The sequence below is a fragment of the Sardina pilchardus genome, chromosome 16, assembly GCF_963854185.1.
Source record: "Sardina pilchardus chromosome 16, fSarPil1.1, whole genome shotgun sequence".
NCBI classification, from domain to species: domain Eukaryota; kingdom Metazoa; phylum Chordata; class Actinopteri; order Clupeiformes; family Clupeidae; genus Sardina; species Sardina pilchardus.
The window spans coordinates 19,656,901-19,671,900 of record NC_085009.1 but is presented as its reverse complement, the minus strand read 5'-3'; the positions used below and the strand labels follow the sequence as shown (position 1 = coordinate 19,671,900).

Genomic DNA, 15,000 nt, shown 5'->3' with positions numbered 1-15,000 from the left:
GTATGGGTTCCTGATATTTTAATCCAAAAACAAGGGGGGGGGAGATGGAACGGAAGACCCAAGACAGCGAGCAGTATTGAGTGGGGCAATAATGTAACAGCTAAGAGCTCCTTACCTCCAGGTCGTCTAGTGAGCGCGCCAGACTCAAGCGCTTGTTCTGGGTGGGCGGGCGCCGCATGGAAGAGCGCCCCCTACTGATAGCCCAGAACCTTGAACCCTGTGAGAGAAAAGAAGAAGAAGTGTGAAGCTTTTTATCGTTCTCAAAATCGATCTGAAAGTTAACCCCAACGATAATGTTCTTCATGTCGTTATAGATATACAGTAGTTCATGTGTGGATGTCGTCACTCATATTAGGTAGAACAATATTTTCGTTCTTGGTATGAGCAGCCCTTAAAAAATCAACAAACATTTTGCAGTCAATAACGACAATACAGCCTTCATATCAAGTCACGTTTCCGACAGATGCACTGTTTTCTTTTTTCCCCTCATCGAGAATCAGGTTAGACTACTCTGTTTACATTCCAGCAGTCTGCCTCAGTGCTCCCCTAATTACCTTGTTGGCTAATGATCACCGTGGTCTTACATTAACGGACAAGCTGGAATGTAAACAATCGGGTTTGAATGTGGATAGGGTTAAACGAGGTGCACACAGCACACAACCAGTTAAACATTTGGATTTGAAAGTGTTGCCACGATAAAGGGCGACTCTATTATACGAACATGCACTATACAAAAATGTATTTTGTATTGGCTGCACTGTGTATAAACTGCAGGACAATGCTTTATGCGTAGCTTAAGACATTTAGCAAAATCAGTGTGTAAACCTTGGTTAATAGTCAGGAAATTAAGGGTAATACTGTTTTATTATTGTTTCGCGATTCAAATATTTTTTTTATTAAGTTACTATTTTATGCCAGTAAAGCAGCAAGAAGGAAACTGATGCCGAGGCACAGAAGTCGTCTGCTTGCTTTTGCTTTGCCACTGGTCATGCCAACGGGATATCAGAGTTGTGTGCATTTTATTGCACTTGACAACAGAGCAGACTGAATGAGAAAAGAAACATCTGGCTCTCAGGGTCAATGTGTCAAACTAAACTCCCCAAAGACCTTTGAGCCTGAAAAAAAGAAGGGAGAAAGAAAGGGAAGGAGGAAAAGAAAGAGAGGAGGGAAAGAGAAAGAAGAGAAGAGAGGAGAGAAAGAAAGAGAGGAGGGAAGAAAGAGGAGAGAAAGAAAGAAGAGGAGGGAAAGAGGGGATAAAAGGGAAGGGTGTTCGAACATTTCCTAAAGCTACTTCTCAAACACCCTCACAAAATCTAATTCTATATAATATACATTAGTCATGCAACAGCAACATAGAAAATTGAGAAAGAATTGAACAGACCTGTGAGAGAGAGAGAGAGAGAGAGAGATCTGAAAGGAAGTGCAGCGATAATGCATGAATGCAAATTTATTTTTTGTATGTGCATGTGTGTATGAGTGAAGGTTTTGAATGTGTTAAAAAAGGATGAGTTAGGATGAGTTAGTTCTTTGTGTGCTTCTCTCTCTCTCTCTCTCACTCTCTCTCTCTGTGTATAATCTGTGCGTGGGTGGATGTCTCATATCTATGTGTGTGTCTCCCTCTGTGTGTGTGTGTGTGTGTGTGTGTGTGTGTGTGTGTGTGTGTGTGTGTGTGCGTGGATACAGATGCATCATCAGCTGCCGTCACTAAATGAATCAGCGCGAGCTAATTTGATCGACGGCAGAAGGGGTCAGCGGTGGATAGTGGCAGGGGTCAGCCACGTTCCATCTCCACCGAGACCCCGGCAGCCGAACCGAACCGAGCCAAGCCACTCCACCGCCTCTGCGTCACTCCTGTGACCCCATCCATCCATCCATCCATCCCTCCCTCCCTCCCTCCCTCCCTTTATCCATCTATCTACCCTTTCTCTCGCCCACGTCTGTCTGGCCCATCACCACTCCATTCTAAGATCTAATCAACACAGGCAGCTCAGGCACATTCTGTCTGCTCAGGGTTCTGATGTTAACATTCTAGAGTGGATTCTGCGTAGAATACGCTTCTAGAACTCCGCAAGAAAATACACAATCGTGCAAAGTAAACTTCAAGATCAATCAATCAGTGAAGACAATCTGAGGAGATTTCACAATGAGACAAAAGCTACATTTTGTTCAATGAACGACTCCTTCGTCAACGTCAAACATCCTTTTTTTCTTACAGGAAAGAAACAGACAGCACGCTTAGTGTTTGAACGAGGATAAAAGTACTGTTGGTAATTATAGTTGTATCACACGGGCACAACCCTGTCATTTTCATTGCTTCCTGTCCTAGAGTCTTGTCCTTTTCCACAGACGGAGATAGACCTTTTCCTGGCTCGTGATATAAGCTATAATCGCTTTTGTATTGAGATAAAACGAGAGGAGACACATATAAAAGCCTGCTGTCCTCTACACCGCCCCCTTCCAAATCTTATTAAATGAACGTGCCTATTCCCAGAGGCTGCCATGAAGACCATTTTCCTCCCAATCTGGCTGGCATCTAACTAACATCTAAATAACAGACTGCATACAGTGACTGCAAACACTGCACTGTACATGAGCCTCACAAACACCGAGCCACAACACATTACTAAATCTTCTCTTGAACAAAGAAAGAAACAAGGCTTTGACTAAGCTTATGCCTTCAGCAGTAGTCTACAATAAAAAAGCTTCTTTTCAAGTCAAAGAGGAGAAAAACTCCCTTAAAAGGCAAAAAAATGGCAGATCAACACGTTAGCTCGGTTGTCGAGACAGAATCTACAAGCTCCTCGTCTCTCGTCGTCTCCCTCCCCTGCTCCGCCACCCCGCACCACCATAATTAGAAGCTTGTCCACAGGTTGCTAGGCTACGTAGCACAGACCAAATAAAGCAAGAAAAGCCTGCTGCAGTTGTCATGTTTTAAAGACCAGGGTAATTCCACTGTGCTGCTTTTGAGCTCTGTGCTGTGCGACGCTGCCCTCTGCTGTGACTGCAGGGGAACTGCACCAGATTTGCGGAGACTACGGAGCACGGTGAACCATCTGTTCAGCTGTTTCGTCTGGGGATGGAAGGTGTGAGACTCAATACCAGACGATGATCCCCAAATCTGTCAGCTACAAAGGACAGAAAATCCTGAAAATGCCTAATGCAAGTCTTAAGAACTTTTTGTAAAAGAGGTTCTAGTAAACTTTTAAAGTGAATATGTTGTCCTTATCTGGACACACAGATGTGTCAAACAACCAACAAAAGTTATTACTATTATCAACACACACTGTGTAACAAATAACAAAAGCAATGAATTGGAAACAACACAAACTGTGCTTTGTTCCTATCTGGACACAGAGATGTGTTGTTTTCAACACATTCATTTTGAGATTGTGGCCATGATTAAAAAAATGTAACCTTACAAGGCTCTTTGTTACAAATAATGCATAGACCTATTACACATGTGCTAAGCATTAGCCTATGTGGTAATCACTTCTCTCCTGACATCAAAGAAATGTGCATAAGACAACAAAATCAATGACAGAAGATTTCAGGCCTACCCTAAACATATTTAACATTTACAAACACTTCACAGAGAGAGATCAGAGAGCTGCCATGTTTAAACATACTGACCTTCTCTCTGTCGTCTTTGTTCCTGTGCCCATTGTGCTGGTTCCAGCCGAAGAGCTTTTTGACAGGTTCGTTGTACAAGGTGACAGCCCGGGGCGGGAGTCCATCTGGGTTTGGGTCGCCGAATCTGTTCGCGGGGATCTGACTCACGCCCGCGGGCAGGGTCCGGCTTTTGGACGCCGGAGGACGAGCGGCGGTGGCGGTGGCAGACTCAGCTCCGTCGCCAGGACGCGAGCGTTGCCAGCGCGCCCGTATCGACACGCTGGGCCATCGCTGGCTGCCCCTCCGGTTGGGCACGGCTGGGGTGATGAAGGTGTGGCAGGTTTTGGCTTTGTCCTGTGGGTATGGAGGAGGTGGAGGCCTGGGCGAGGTCTTGTCGTGCCCGACAGGAGGCACCCGGACCGGGTCGGGCAAGGCGGCGGGAGGGCCTGAGAGCGGGTCAGTGAGGAGACATCGCCGGGCGCGACCCGGGAAGGCGTTGTTGTGGTGCTGTTTCAGCTTGTGTCTCGGCGTGAGGGGTCGGAGGTCGCCCCAGACGTGTTCCGGCACGTGCTCCGGAATGTGGCCCATGGAGAGGCTCCAGCGCTCCGACAGGAGGGCGTTGTGGCCGCCGCCTCCTCGGGTCTCCTCCGGAGACACGTTGCCGATCCCGCTGTCGCCGCTCCCGCTGTGGCGCGTGCTGATGGGCTGGTCGTCTTCGCCGTCCCGCTCGGCGCGGGCGCGCAGGCGCTCCACGAAGTCGCCCATGTCGCGGTACAGCACCGACACGAACTGCAGCACGCCGGTCGGGCTCTGCGGGAACTCGAGGCAGCCGGACGACGCGTCCGAGTCCGGGTCGGCGGTGCACTGGAACCCGAAGTGCGCCCGGATGCTGTCGTGCGCCTCGTGGCGGTACAGCTCCGGGTCGACGAAGAAGACGTGGCAGAGCGTCCGCGGCGGCGGGCCGTCGGAGCTGTCGATGGTGACGAGGCCGAAGAAGCGCGGGTCCTCCGGGCACAGGGCGCCCAGCACCAGCCGCTCGGCCGGGTAGGACGCCAGGGTGGCGCCGGCGTCGTCGCACAGCTGCACGCCGTCGCACAGCACGTGCATCATCACCACCGAGTGCGTGCTCTGCTCCACGCTCACCTGCGTGATGCAGCGGTGGACGCAGCGGAGCCGCTCCTCTTCCTCGTCCACCACCTCGCCCCTCGCCGCCGCCGCCGACGAGGCCGACGACGCGGCCGCCATGTCCAGCGGCGAGGTGTTGATGTACCCCACCACCATGGCCACGTTCAGCGTGTGGCTGTCCAGCGAGAGATTGTCCAGGCTCTGGATCGACTCGGCCAGCACCGAGTCGCTGCTGGTGAGCGCGGCCGTCTCGAAGTCGGACAGCAGGTCCGGGTTGCTCTTCACCAGCCCCCAGCGGGCGAAGTAGGACAAGTCGGGCTCCGAAACCGGCCTCTCTTTGGTCAGGTTGTTCTTTGGCACTTTGAAAGGGTGGCAAGGCTGGTGAGCGGGCACCTTGACGATCTCGCTGGCGTTGTTCGGCTTTAGCCACAGCCCCCGCCGGTCAGCGCTCTGGACGACCAGCTCCTCGTCGCTGGACCAGGCGTCGGCCAGTAAGGGGGACGGCAGGGGCACCGCCCCGGCTCCCTCCCAACATCCACCTTCTTCTTCTTCTTCTTCTCCGCCGCCGTCGTCCACGACGAGTCTGAGGTTGCCGGCGAACGAGCCGATGAGCTTGACCACGGTCTCGTGCGGCGCGTCCGTCACGTCCGTGCCGTTGACGCTGAGCACGCGGTCGCCGGGCCGCAGTCCGATCACCTCGGCGGGGCTCCCGCGCACGATGCCGCTCAGCAGGCACGGCCGCTGGCCCACCAGCGTGAAGCCGTAGCCGGCCCGGCCCCGCGCCATCTCCACCCGCTTCACACCCGTCTGCCCACACGGGTCCAGCCATCCGCCGCGGGTCATCGCGGCCTGGCCCGGGACCCTCATCTCCGGAATTGAAGTTGGGGTGAACTGGTAAAAGTTAGCCCGGAGTGTGTGTAGGTAGGTGTGTGTGTGTGTGGGTGGGAGTGTGTGTGAGGACTGGGTGGTTGGGTGTCTTGGAGAGGATAGGACGGAGACAGTGGTGTGCGTGTGTGTGTGTGTGTGTGTGTGTGTGTGTGTGTGTGTGTGAGCGAGTGCTGTGCTTTAGGGGCTTAGAGGGGATCAGCGGTGGTAAAGATGTTGGCCAGCCATGCTGTAGACACACAGACTGGACAAAAGTGCACTCCTGTGATGGGGAGAGCATTGAAGAACATTTCATTATCAGGACTCCGAATATATCAGTTAAAATTGATTTAACATTACAAATAAGTTTGAATTTCACACATTTATTCAATCTTTGATCATTCATTAGTTCATGGTTCTTCATGGTTCTTTGATTATTCACTAATGGGTCAAGGCATTTGCCTGCTTGCTAAGCCTTATTGATATTGCAAATGCATAGCATAAATAATAACTTTTTCAGAGAAGGAAATTATTGTTCCAAAAGTAGTCCCTGACATACCCGTGGAAAAAGGGGAGGAAACAACCTGAGCAATAAAAACAAAGATTATTGCCCCTGGAGGAAAAGCCCTTTTCCTTAAAAAAACACATTCAAAACATTTGAATGCTTAGTATATGGTCAGTAAATCTCAAAAGTATTAAGTCATACAATAATCAGACAGTTGTCGTCAAAAACTCTTGAATTGCTGGTGTTAGGCAAAACATGCCCAGTGACGTGTGTTCAAAAGACAGGGTTTTATGACGCCTGTCAACAACTGTACACATTTTAAAAAAACTGTAGGCTACAAAAGTTTTAATCTCGGACTGAATAATTGCCCTCATCTACCATGTATTTCTTTGGTCAAACGTCTTCTGTAGAGCTTTTTAAAATCATTTTAGAATGATTCTCAAGCTGTCAATTTAGTTGTTCGAGTATGTTCTTCTAAGATTTGTTTTCAGATTTAAATTAAATTCACATACTCACAGTAGGCTATGCATAGACATACAATGCAAAACTCATATCAAATGCTTTACAATTATTATCGCAAATACTCACTTTTTTTTCGAACTTTCCCTTCTAGCTGCAATGAATTCCATATGCCGTCAGCTCAACCAGAGGCTCAACCGCTTCCATTTACTATTGTTGGTGGAATACAAAAGCGTCTTTCTTAGTAACTATGGCACCCCAACGTTTGCAAACCAAGGGGGACTTTTCATTTGCTGAAGCAACCATCCATCACCTTCAACGTTCAAATCAACGCCTCACAGCTATTGGTCAACACTTATGCCATGTGACGTAGCGGGCACTCGAGCTGAAATGCCACATGGAATACTGGTCAACTGAGCCGAGCGTGCCACAACTGTAGCACTGTGAAGAGTCAATGTATTTAAACGCTGCAAAAATGTTACCGATGCATGAATGTGCGTGCGTTCCCTAAACTAATCACGAATGAAACACCTCACCGTCCGAGTGCTGATCCTAATACCCGGAAGGAAGAACAGCATGGTCTGGTCATAGTACAGTAACGACTCAAATGTACCTTGATAAACAAGTAAGGTCAGTTGGTCAGGTAGTAGCCATAAAGTTGCTTTATTTGAAACAGCCAATGGAAATAAAAAGCCACGTGTTGTATGTAGGCCTAATTGCGCAAAGCAGGCATATCACATATAGCCTATGTAGGCTACATGGCACAATTGAATAGCCAACAGGTTTTTAAGAAGGACCGCGCGAAACGCGCGCAGTGGTCATAATATGGCACGCTAGAGAAAGCAATTAGTTCGGTATTCTGTTTAATGCTTAACATTATGTACAGTTCTCCCTCACATCGATCGACTCGGCACATAATCCTCTTCGTGGGGTTACCAACTGTTCTGTATAGGCGATAATTGCCCAGAAAACGACTGTAATGGCACGCTAGAGAAAGCAATTAGTTCGGTGGTCTGTTTATGCTAAACATAATGTTCTCCTTCACACCGAACGACTCGGCAGAGTCGGCACATAATCCTCTTCGTGGATTTACCAACTGTTCTGTATAGGCGATAATTGCCCAGAAAACGACTGTCATCTGCTTGTTTACAAAAAACCCATCCTCTTCTCTCGGCTTATGGATTATGGACAACCTTTAAACCTCTCAAAAGATGTCAAAAAGGTCACCTTCAGTCTAAAGAAGCACGTTAAGTGTATCTGGTCTTTCTAGTCATCCATATTCAACCTAAACAAAGTGAAATGACTCATCACTAAGAGTTTCAGAAAGATAATTTTTTATAACAAATAGTATGTTAACAGATAAAGTAAAATGTGGTAAGAGACAACCTAAGCCATTTATTCTATGTGGATAATAAAGGCATCTTAATCTACCCTTCAGTCAACAGAGAGAATCTAAGAGAAACTTGCTTTGGCATGCCACAGAAAGAAACATCGTCTTTTTTTTTTTGCTAATGTAATTGCAGGAGCAGTATATCATTGTGGTTTAACATACATTAGTGAACTTTACATTAGTGAAACAATGAGAAGTTCCATGGAACTGCCCTCCTCCAAATCACAGATATACTATGCAGTCTTTCTCCAGGAACAACATTTCCCAATGTAACGGTCTGACCTTATTTAGGCCTTTAGTTCCTTAAGTGACGGAACAAATGTTAGGCAGAACAAATGTAGCCTATGTAGTGAAATGTCCCCATAGTCTTTGGCTTGGCTGCGGAACACTGAAACGATGCGAGTATGGCGCCCTCTCAACGTGAGGGCTATGTGTACACAGCAAAATGATGCCTTGTGCGGGCGCTCTACATGTCCCTCCCAGGCCTCCGTACTTTGTCGTCCCCCCCCCCCCCCCTCCCCCTCCCCGGTACGGCGGCTCATCAGCTCTTCAGGCCCGCGGCCGGTGACTGCGCCTCTCGCGGCCACACCATCTTCTCCAGCAGGTTCATCATGCGCTCCTGCAGCTGCTGGCTCTGCACCTGCAGCAGGTTCTGCTGCTGCACCACGCGGCGCACCTCGCGGCACGTCTCCTCCACGGCGCGCCGCGTCTTCCGCTGCTCCACCAGCATGGCCTCCAGCACGCGCACCTTCCGCTTGCGCAGCGAGGGAGAGGGCGACGGCTGCGGCACGCGTCTCCGCTTCGCCGGGAACGAGTGGCTCCTGGAGAGGGTGGGGTGGGGTGGGGTGGGGTGGGGTGGGGGGGGGACGGGGCGAAGCAGAGTGTGAGGTTAGAATCAGAATCAGAATCAGAAAAACTTTGGGGGGCGCTGTGGCGCAACAGGCTACAGGGTCCGAGTACCCATGGGGACCCAGGTTCGAGTCCGGCCTGCGGTCATTTCCCAATCCCACCCTATCTCTCTCTCCCACTTGCTTCCTGTCTCTCTCCACTGTCCTATACAAATAAAGGCAAAAAGCCCAAAAATATATACTTAAAAAAAAAAAGAATCAGAAAAACTTTATTATCTGACATGTCAGAAAATTGTCTTCAGTGTGGTTCAACATGAACAATTGACTTCAGCGTGGTTCAACATGAACAACAGGACACAAACACCACATCCAAGACTAAACACAGAGAAACAGCAGACTTGAAGTAGTGGAAAGTGACTAGTGCAATCAGTCAATCAATATAGTGTAATAAATAATACATTTTAGGTGAGAGAGATGATTACTCGATATTGCGTTAGAGATGCACGGTTCCAATACTGGTATCAGACAACCAGCCGATACTGACTCAGATAAATGGATCAGGTAATACGGGTCGTTGACTATAGGCGTGTTTCCACTATCGGAACTATCGGGCCGTTTTTCAGGGACTTCGCCCTGTGCGCGTGTCTCCACCGACCGGGCCGGTCCGACAGGGCCGTCTTCAGGGCCATTTACAGGAACTAAAGGAGTACCTGATGGAGGGTAGGTACTAAAAACGGCCCGGTAGAGTTGCTTTTAGGTCTATGGGCGGTACTAGTGGCTACCTCGCGCAGATTGGTTGTCGCAGTGACATCAGCAGATCACGACAAACAACCTCGAAATTTGAAGTGAGGATTTGCTAGACGATTTTTTCACAACATGAGAAGCACAAGACGATCTACTTGACTCTACTCGTCAAAAGAACTCTTCTAGTCCTTCCAGTCTCCTAGTCAAAACAGAGCTTTTCGCTGTTGTCCTTGCTTGTGTGATGCCAATAAAACTCACTTTCCAACACGTAATACTTTTACACTTTGCCTAAACTGAGCTAGCTAGCACAGTACATATAGAAAGTTAATGGCAAGGGCTAGTAAGGTTTGCTAGCTAGGAAGCTAAGGACTGTGGTTAAACGTGTATGTTGTTACAAACTAACCTCATTGCTTGTGTGTGATACCAATAAGACACACTTTCGGACACAATAAACCATTTAATTTAGCCTGTTAACCGACCTGGCAAGCTAACTTTTGCACCGTAGCCTAATGAGTGACGTTCGCTAGCTAGCTAGCTAGCGGTTTCGTACACGCAACCTAAGCCTACAAGCTGGCTTTACATATTTTTGTAATAACAGAGAGCGATGTAAACCGCGTGGTAATTAACTTTATGTTGGGATAACTTGTGTTGTGCTCCTACTCACACAAGAGCTGGCAGTAAGTGTGATTGTCTACTAACTAACCAACTAGCTAACAGGCTAATAAACAAACCAGGCGAGTAACGTCGTGGAAGGGTGTCACGTCACTTGTAGTTGTAGTCCATTTATGAAATGAAACGAGCAATTACGTTTTTTTTTTAAAATTAAGGCGAAATAGGGTCTGATATTTTCACAGTTGGTAGATTATTACAGTATGAAGACTGAAAAATATTTTAGGTGGATAAGATCGCTGGTATTGCTTGTGTGTGATACCAATAACACTTTCGGACACAATAAACCATTTAATTTAGCCTGAAACGACCTGGCTAGGTAAGTTTTGCACCGTAGCCTAATGAGTGATGTTAGTTAGCGGTTTTGTACACGCAACCTAAGCCAACAAGCTGTTTACAGCTCCTCTAGTCACGGTAAAATTTCATGTTTGGTATATAGTTAATCTAGATACACTTATGATGTGGGTGCTTGCGTTTCTTTAGTTGGTATAGAAATGACTTAAGTGACAGCTATATCAAACCGAGTAAACAGACGTGATTTGATGACGGTGTCGCGATGTCCATAGCCTACAGGGCCATTACTGTAATGGAGACACAACGTCTGAGAGGACCAGGCCAGTCGCGGCCCGGTCAAAAGTACCTTCCCCAAAAAAAGTCCCAGAGCCAGGGTAAAGGAAACACGCCTAATGGGGCCCATCTATTCAACTCAATTATGTGTTATTCTGTGAATGTATACATTTACATACACGTTAATCTACATTAACATACACATTCACGGGACCGGAGCATTCCCTAACTACAGACTTTTTGGCAAGGATTTGCTTTTATTGACCTCTCTGTTTACTTTACAGTTCATTTGTGTCAGTGATGTCCTAAATGGGGTCATTATGCTTAAGTCAGTCACAGAGGATATATACCTTCCACTGAGAACTTAGAACTACATTTTAATGAAGTTGTACCGTGTACATGATGCCTATTTATGACTGTTTTAAAGTTACAGAAAAGGAAATAGAGGGTTTGTGGGAACAGTTCACTTTTAAATATTACCATATAGTAGATGTAACGTGTAATTTAAAAGGTGTAACAGCAAATCTGACCATTAGAGGACTAGTTTAAAACATTGCATTTAATACTGTGACATTACAAAATGAAACATTTTCTGACCTTACTTTGACCTCTGTTCTCATAGGAACTACTTATTGGGTGATTCACTACTTAAGAATAAACTTTTGGCACTGGAAGATTCACAGGTTAATAAGAACATGCCATCCGCTGGGATGCCTCGCTTACCTGGAATCCGCTGAGTGCAAGCTCACAGAGCTGTCAGACAGCTCGTCGTCGTCGACGAGGTCCTTCTCGTCGGAAGAGCCTGTGTACTCGGGGATGAAACCGTGCACAGGTGAGGCTCCCGGCACAGGTCCGGACACCTCTGGGTCCTCAGTGGACGGTCCAGCCTGCTGGGGGTCTAGCGGTTCGGCTTTCCCACTGGCAGGGGGTTTTGTTAAGATCCTCTCGATCATCTTGTAGTAGGGCCAGTCTGACGAGCCTTCGCCGTTGGTCGTGTGCTTCAGTTTCCTGCGCGACAATTAGCATTGGCATCATTTTACATTTATTTTACATTTATTTTACATTTATTTTACATTTACATTACATTTTGGAGGAGATAGACTGCACTCACGATGAAGAGTGCGGTCTAAGACAAACCAGACAAACAAAAACTGAGAATCTTCTCAAAATAAATTGTCTGCACACGTCTTCAGTAATTTATGCAAGCTTTAATAGCCAGCCTTGCTTTCGGTCAAACCACCATCCTCAGGGCATTTCATGAATTTTATTTGACACTTTTATCCAATGTGACTTAAAAATAAGGAACAACATTTAAGCGTGTGCAATAGGAGACCTAGAAGTAATTAGAATAACAACAACATTTGACAAAAGAACACACAGACATGTGGCTTGATGCTTATGGACAGACCCCTTACAGTCCAAAATGCAGTCAGCATACTCCACATGGCCCTCTGCAGGTAGAGCTGACTCCGTGCTCTTTGTCCTTACCTGTACTGGAAAGACATGTTGGTGATCTTCATCTTGATCTCCTCGCGGTGCCTGTGTTCCCCTGTGATCTCGTAGAGCCGGTTGCCCATCTTCTCGTAGATCTTGGCGTTCCTCTTGGAACCCTTGAGGGCGCCGTAGAACTCCTCCCAGACGTAGATCAGGGCCTTCATCTCCGAGTCGGTCCAGTTCCTGGCCCGCCGGTGCTTCTCGGCAAATCCGGGCACGATGTAGCTCACGCCGTCGTCAGAGGCCATTTTGTGACCTAAGAGAGCTACACTGCTCACTTGCTAGTTGTAACTCTCTCTCTCTCTCTCTCTCTCTCTCCCTGTTTCTCTCTCACTCTCTCTTTAAACATAAAAAAGTGGCTTTTTACACTGAAGTGCACTTTACTATGGAAAGCCTTTTCCACTGCATCTAATCTGCTGCAAAGGAACAGAAATATCTATGTGTATGTGTGTGTGTGTGCATGCATCAGAGAAAGAGAGAGAGTAACAGAGAGATCTCAGCCTCTACTCTCTGAGCTCTCAGTTAAGAGGCCTCAAAATGGGGCATGCAACTGGATGGATCCGGTCTAAAAGATTTTAAAACGGGAAGTGCCGTCACTCTGATGTCAGGTTGCCCGGGCAACGGGCTGACCGGGTCCTCCCCCGCTCTCCGAGTGGCTGAGCCAGTCGCTCGCCCCTCCCCCACGCTCTCCCGAACTCCAACAAAAAGCTTTTAGCTGAAAGTCAATAAAGTGGGCCAGTGGAGAGAGAGCCGGGGGAGGGGGGAAGCCAGGAAGCAGTGCTCTGAAATATGATCCCTTTGGGAGCTGCTGAGAGAATGAGAGGGAGAGAGAGAGAGAGAGAGACAGACACACAGAAAAAAAACTCACACACACACTTTGCCGTTTCCAACGACAAAATAAGCTATTTGTAGCCCCACGTGTCTGTCACTGATAAATTTAAAAGCTTTTAGCTTTGTAGCTACACACAGAGGGGAAATGAAGATCTCACCAGAATTATAACAGCTAATCAACTTAGGGGCAGAATAAGCCGGGGAGCAGCACTGGAGCCTGGAGCGGGAAAGGAGGGGGGAGGCACAGCTCTCAATTTGAGTTCTTTCCTTTTGGAGACAGACAAGGCTCTCGATGGGCAAGCAAGTTTAGCCAGATTCATATACATAATATAGCATGCCATGCAGCCAGACACATTTCTTTCTGCCTTGATGTTGTCTCTCCTCCATCAGCTCAAACATAGTTATATTAAACAACCCAGAATCAGTGTTGTCTATGCAATAACAATTCCTGAAGCCTGTGTGATGGAGGTCGGACATTCAAGAAAGGCTCTGTTTTATCTTATTATTGTTCATACATCTTTTTAATAATAAATACATACATGTAATAAACAAATATATCATCATTTGCAAATATTAGTTATTATTTTATTGTTTTTATAGTGTTCCCGTTTGGAATTCAGGAAGCTAGATCATCATTATGTTTGTCAGGACCTGCATGTGTGCTTACTTGTCTGTTTATCTATCTATCTATCTATCTATCTATCTATCTATGTATCTGTCTGTCTATCTGTCTATCCATCCATCTATCCGTCTGTCGTATACTGTAAGCTACGGGATGCCATCATTTTCTTTTAGGATGAACAGTGTCTGTCTGTTAGTTTCCAGACTCCCCCAGACCAGAGGGTCCCAGCTACACCCCCCCCCCCCCCCCCCCCCCACACACACACACACACACACACACACTCCCAGACAGAGAGAGGTCTTCCGTCCCAAAGCCCTATCGCTGTTGGAGACAACCCCACTCCCCCACCCCTCCTTCTCTCCACATGTCTACCTCTCCACTCCTACCCTCCCACATTGTAGAAATGACACTGTGCATGTGTGTGTGTGTGTGTGTGTGTGTGTGTGTGACGGCCCCCCTACCCACCTCCCCCACCCACTATCTCTCAAGTTGAACCTATCTCGGTATGAAGCATGTTAATATCCCCCCGTCCATCTGTCCTCTATACCAGTCAGCGCTGTAGAGCCAAACCAATCTCTCACTGCCCGACCAGCGTGTGCCGTTGACTGTAGAATATATCAGAATCAGAATCAGCTTTATTTGCCAGGTTTGCGTAACAAAAAAGGAATTTGACTCCGATCTTTGCACTCAAGTATAACACTCAACAATAACATAGAAAAGCGTAAAATGTATGGTGTGAGCAGGCCACACCACCATAACTGGTATAACAGGTCACATTCATATTATTTCATAATTACACAATATGGGTTTTAATTTTAACATATCAGGTAGGCCTATGTTGTGCAGCAAGAGTCATAGTGGGTGGTCTGTAGTTTCATTCACCTCTTCCCTGTCTCTGTCACTGTTTGGCATTAGAATGAATTCACATGAATCTATCTTATGCATGCTGTGTTAGGCCCTACCTAAAATATTGTGCTTATCTGACATGGAACTACACTCTCATCTGGCGAAATAATCAAGGCAACTTGCAAACTACTGGCACTACTACTGCTTGTTGTCTATGGGGACTATTTTCAGATGCTGCGTGATATCATGGCGCCCATGGTACGTTTGCAAGTTGCCTTGATTATTACGCCAGATGAGAGTGTAGTTCCATGTCAAATCAGCCTAGAAAAAAACGGCAGGTCTCATTTTCAGTTGGTCTTATTGCACTTTCTAACTTGAGAAGAGACGTTTTAAATGAGAAAATTACCTGAAATCTTAGTCACTTTTA

At 47.1% G+C, this 15,000-nt stretch overlaps 2 protein-coding genes and 1 pseudogene across 2 annotated transcripts; all 3 read right to left on the bottom strand.

Moving 5' to 3' along the window:
- LOC134060584 (regulator of G-protein signaling 12-like) overlaps positions 1-3,743 on the bottom strand; it is a 55,050-nt pseudogene extending 51,307 nt beyond the window's left edge.
- Positions 3,093-5,664, bottom strand: LOC134059585 (regulator of G-protein signaling 12-like). The gene is made up of 2 exons (XM_062516032.1): positions 3,631-5,664; positions 3,093-3,125 (listed from the first exon to the last, which is right to left on the bottom strand). Exons 1-2 carry the CDS (start codon positions 5,599-5,601, stop codon positions 3,093-3,095), a joined length of 2,004 nt encoding a protein of 667 aa, XP_062372016.1. The 5' UTR covers positions 5,602-5,664.
- Positions 5,665-8,082: 2,418 nt separating this feature from the next.
- msantd1 (Myb/SANT-like DNA-binding domain containing 1) lies at positions 8,083-12,531 on the bottom strand. Its single transcript, XM_062516833.1, has 3 exons — positions 12,269-12,531; positions 11,504-11,788; positions 8,083-8,773 (listed from the first exon to the last, which is right to left on the bottom strand). Exons 1-3 carry the CDS (start codon positions 12,520-12,522, stop codon positions 8,494-8,496), a joined length of 819 nt encoding a protein of 272 aa, XP_062372817.1. The 5' UTR covers positions 12,523-12,531; the 3' UTR covers positions 8,083-8,493.
- Positions 12,532-15,000: the final 2,469 nt, after the last annotated feature.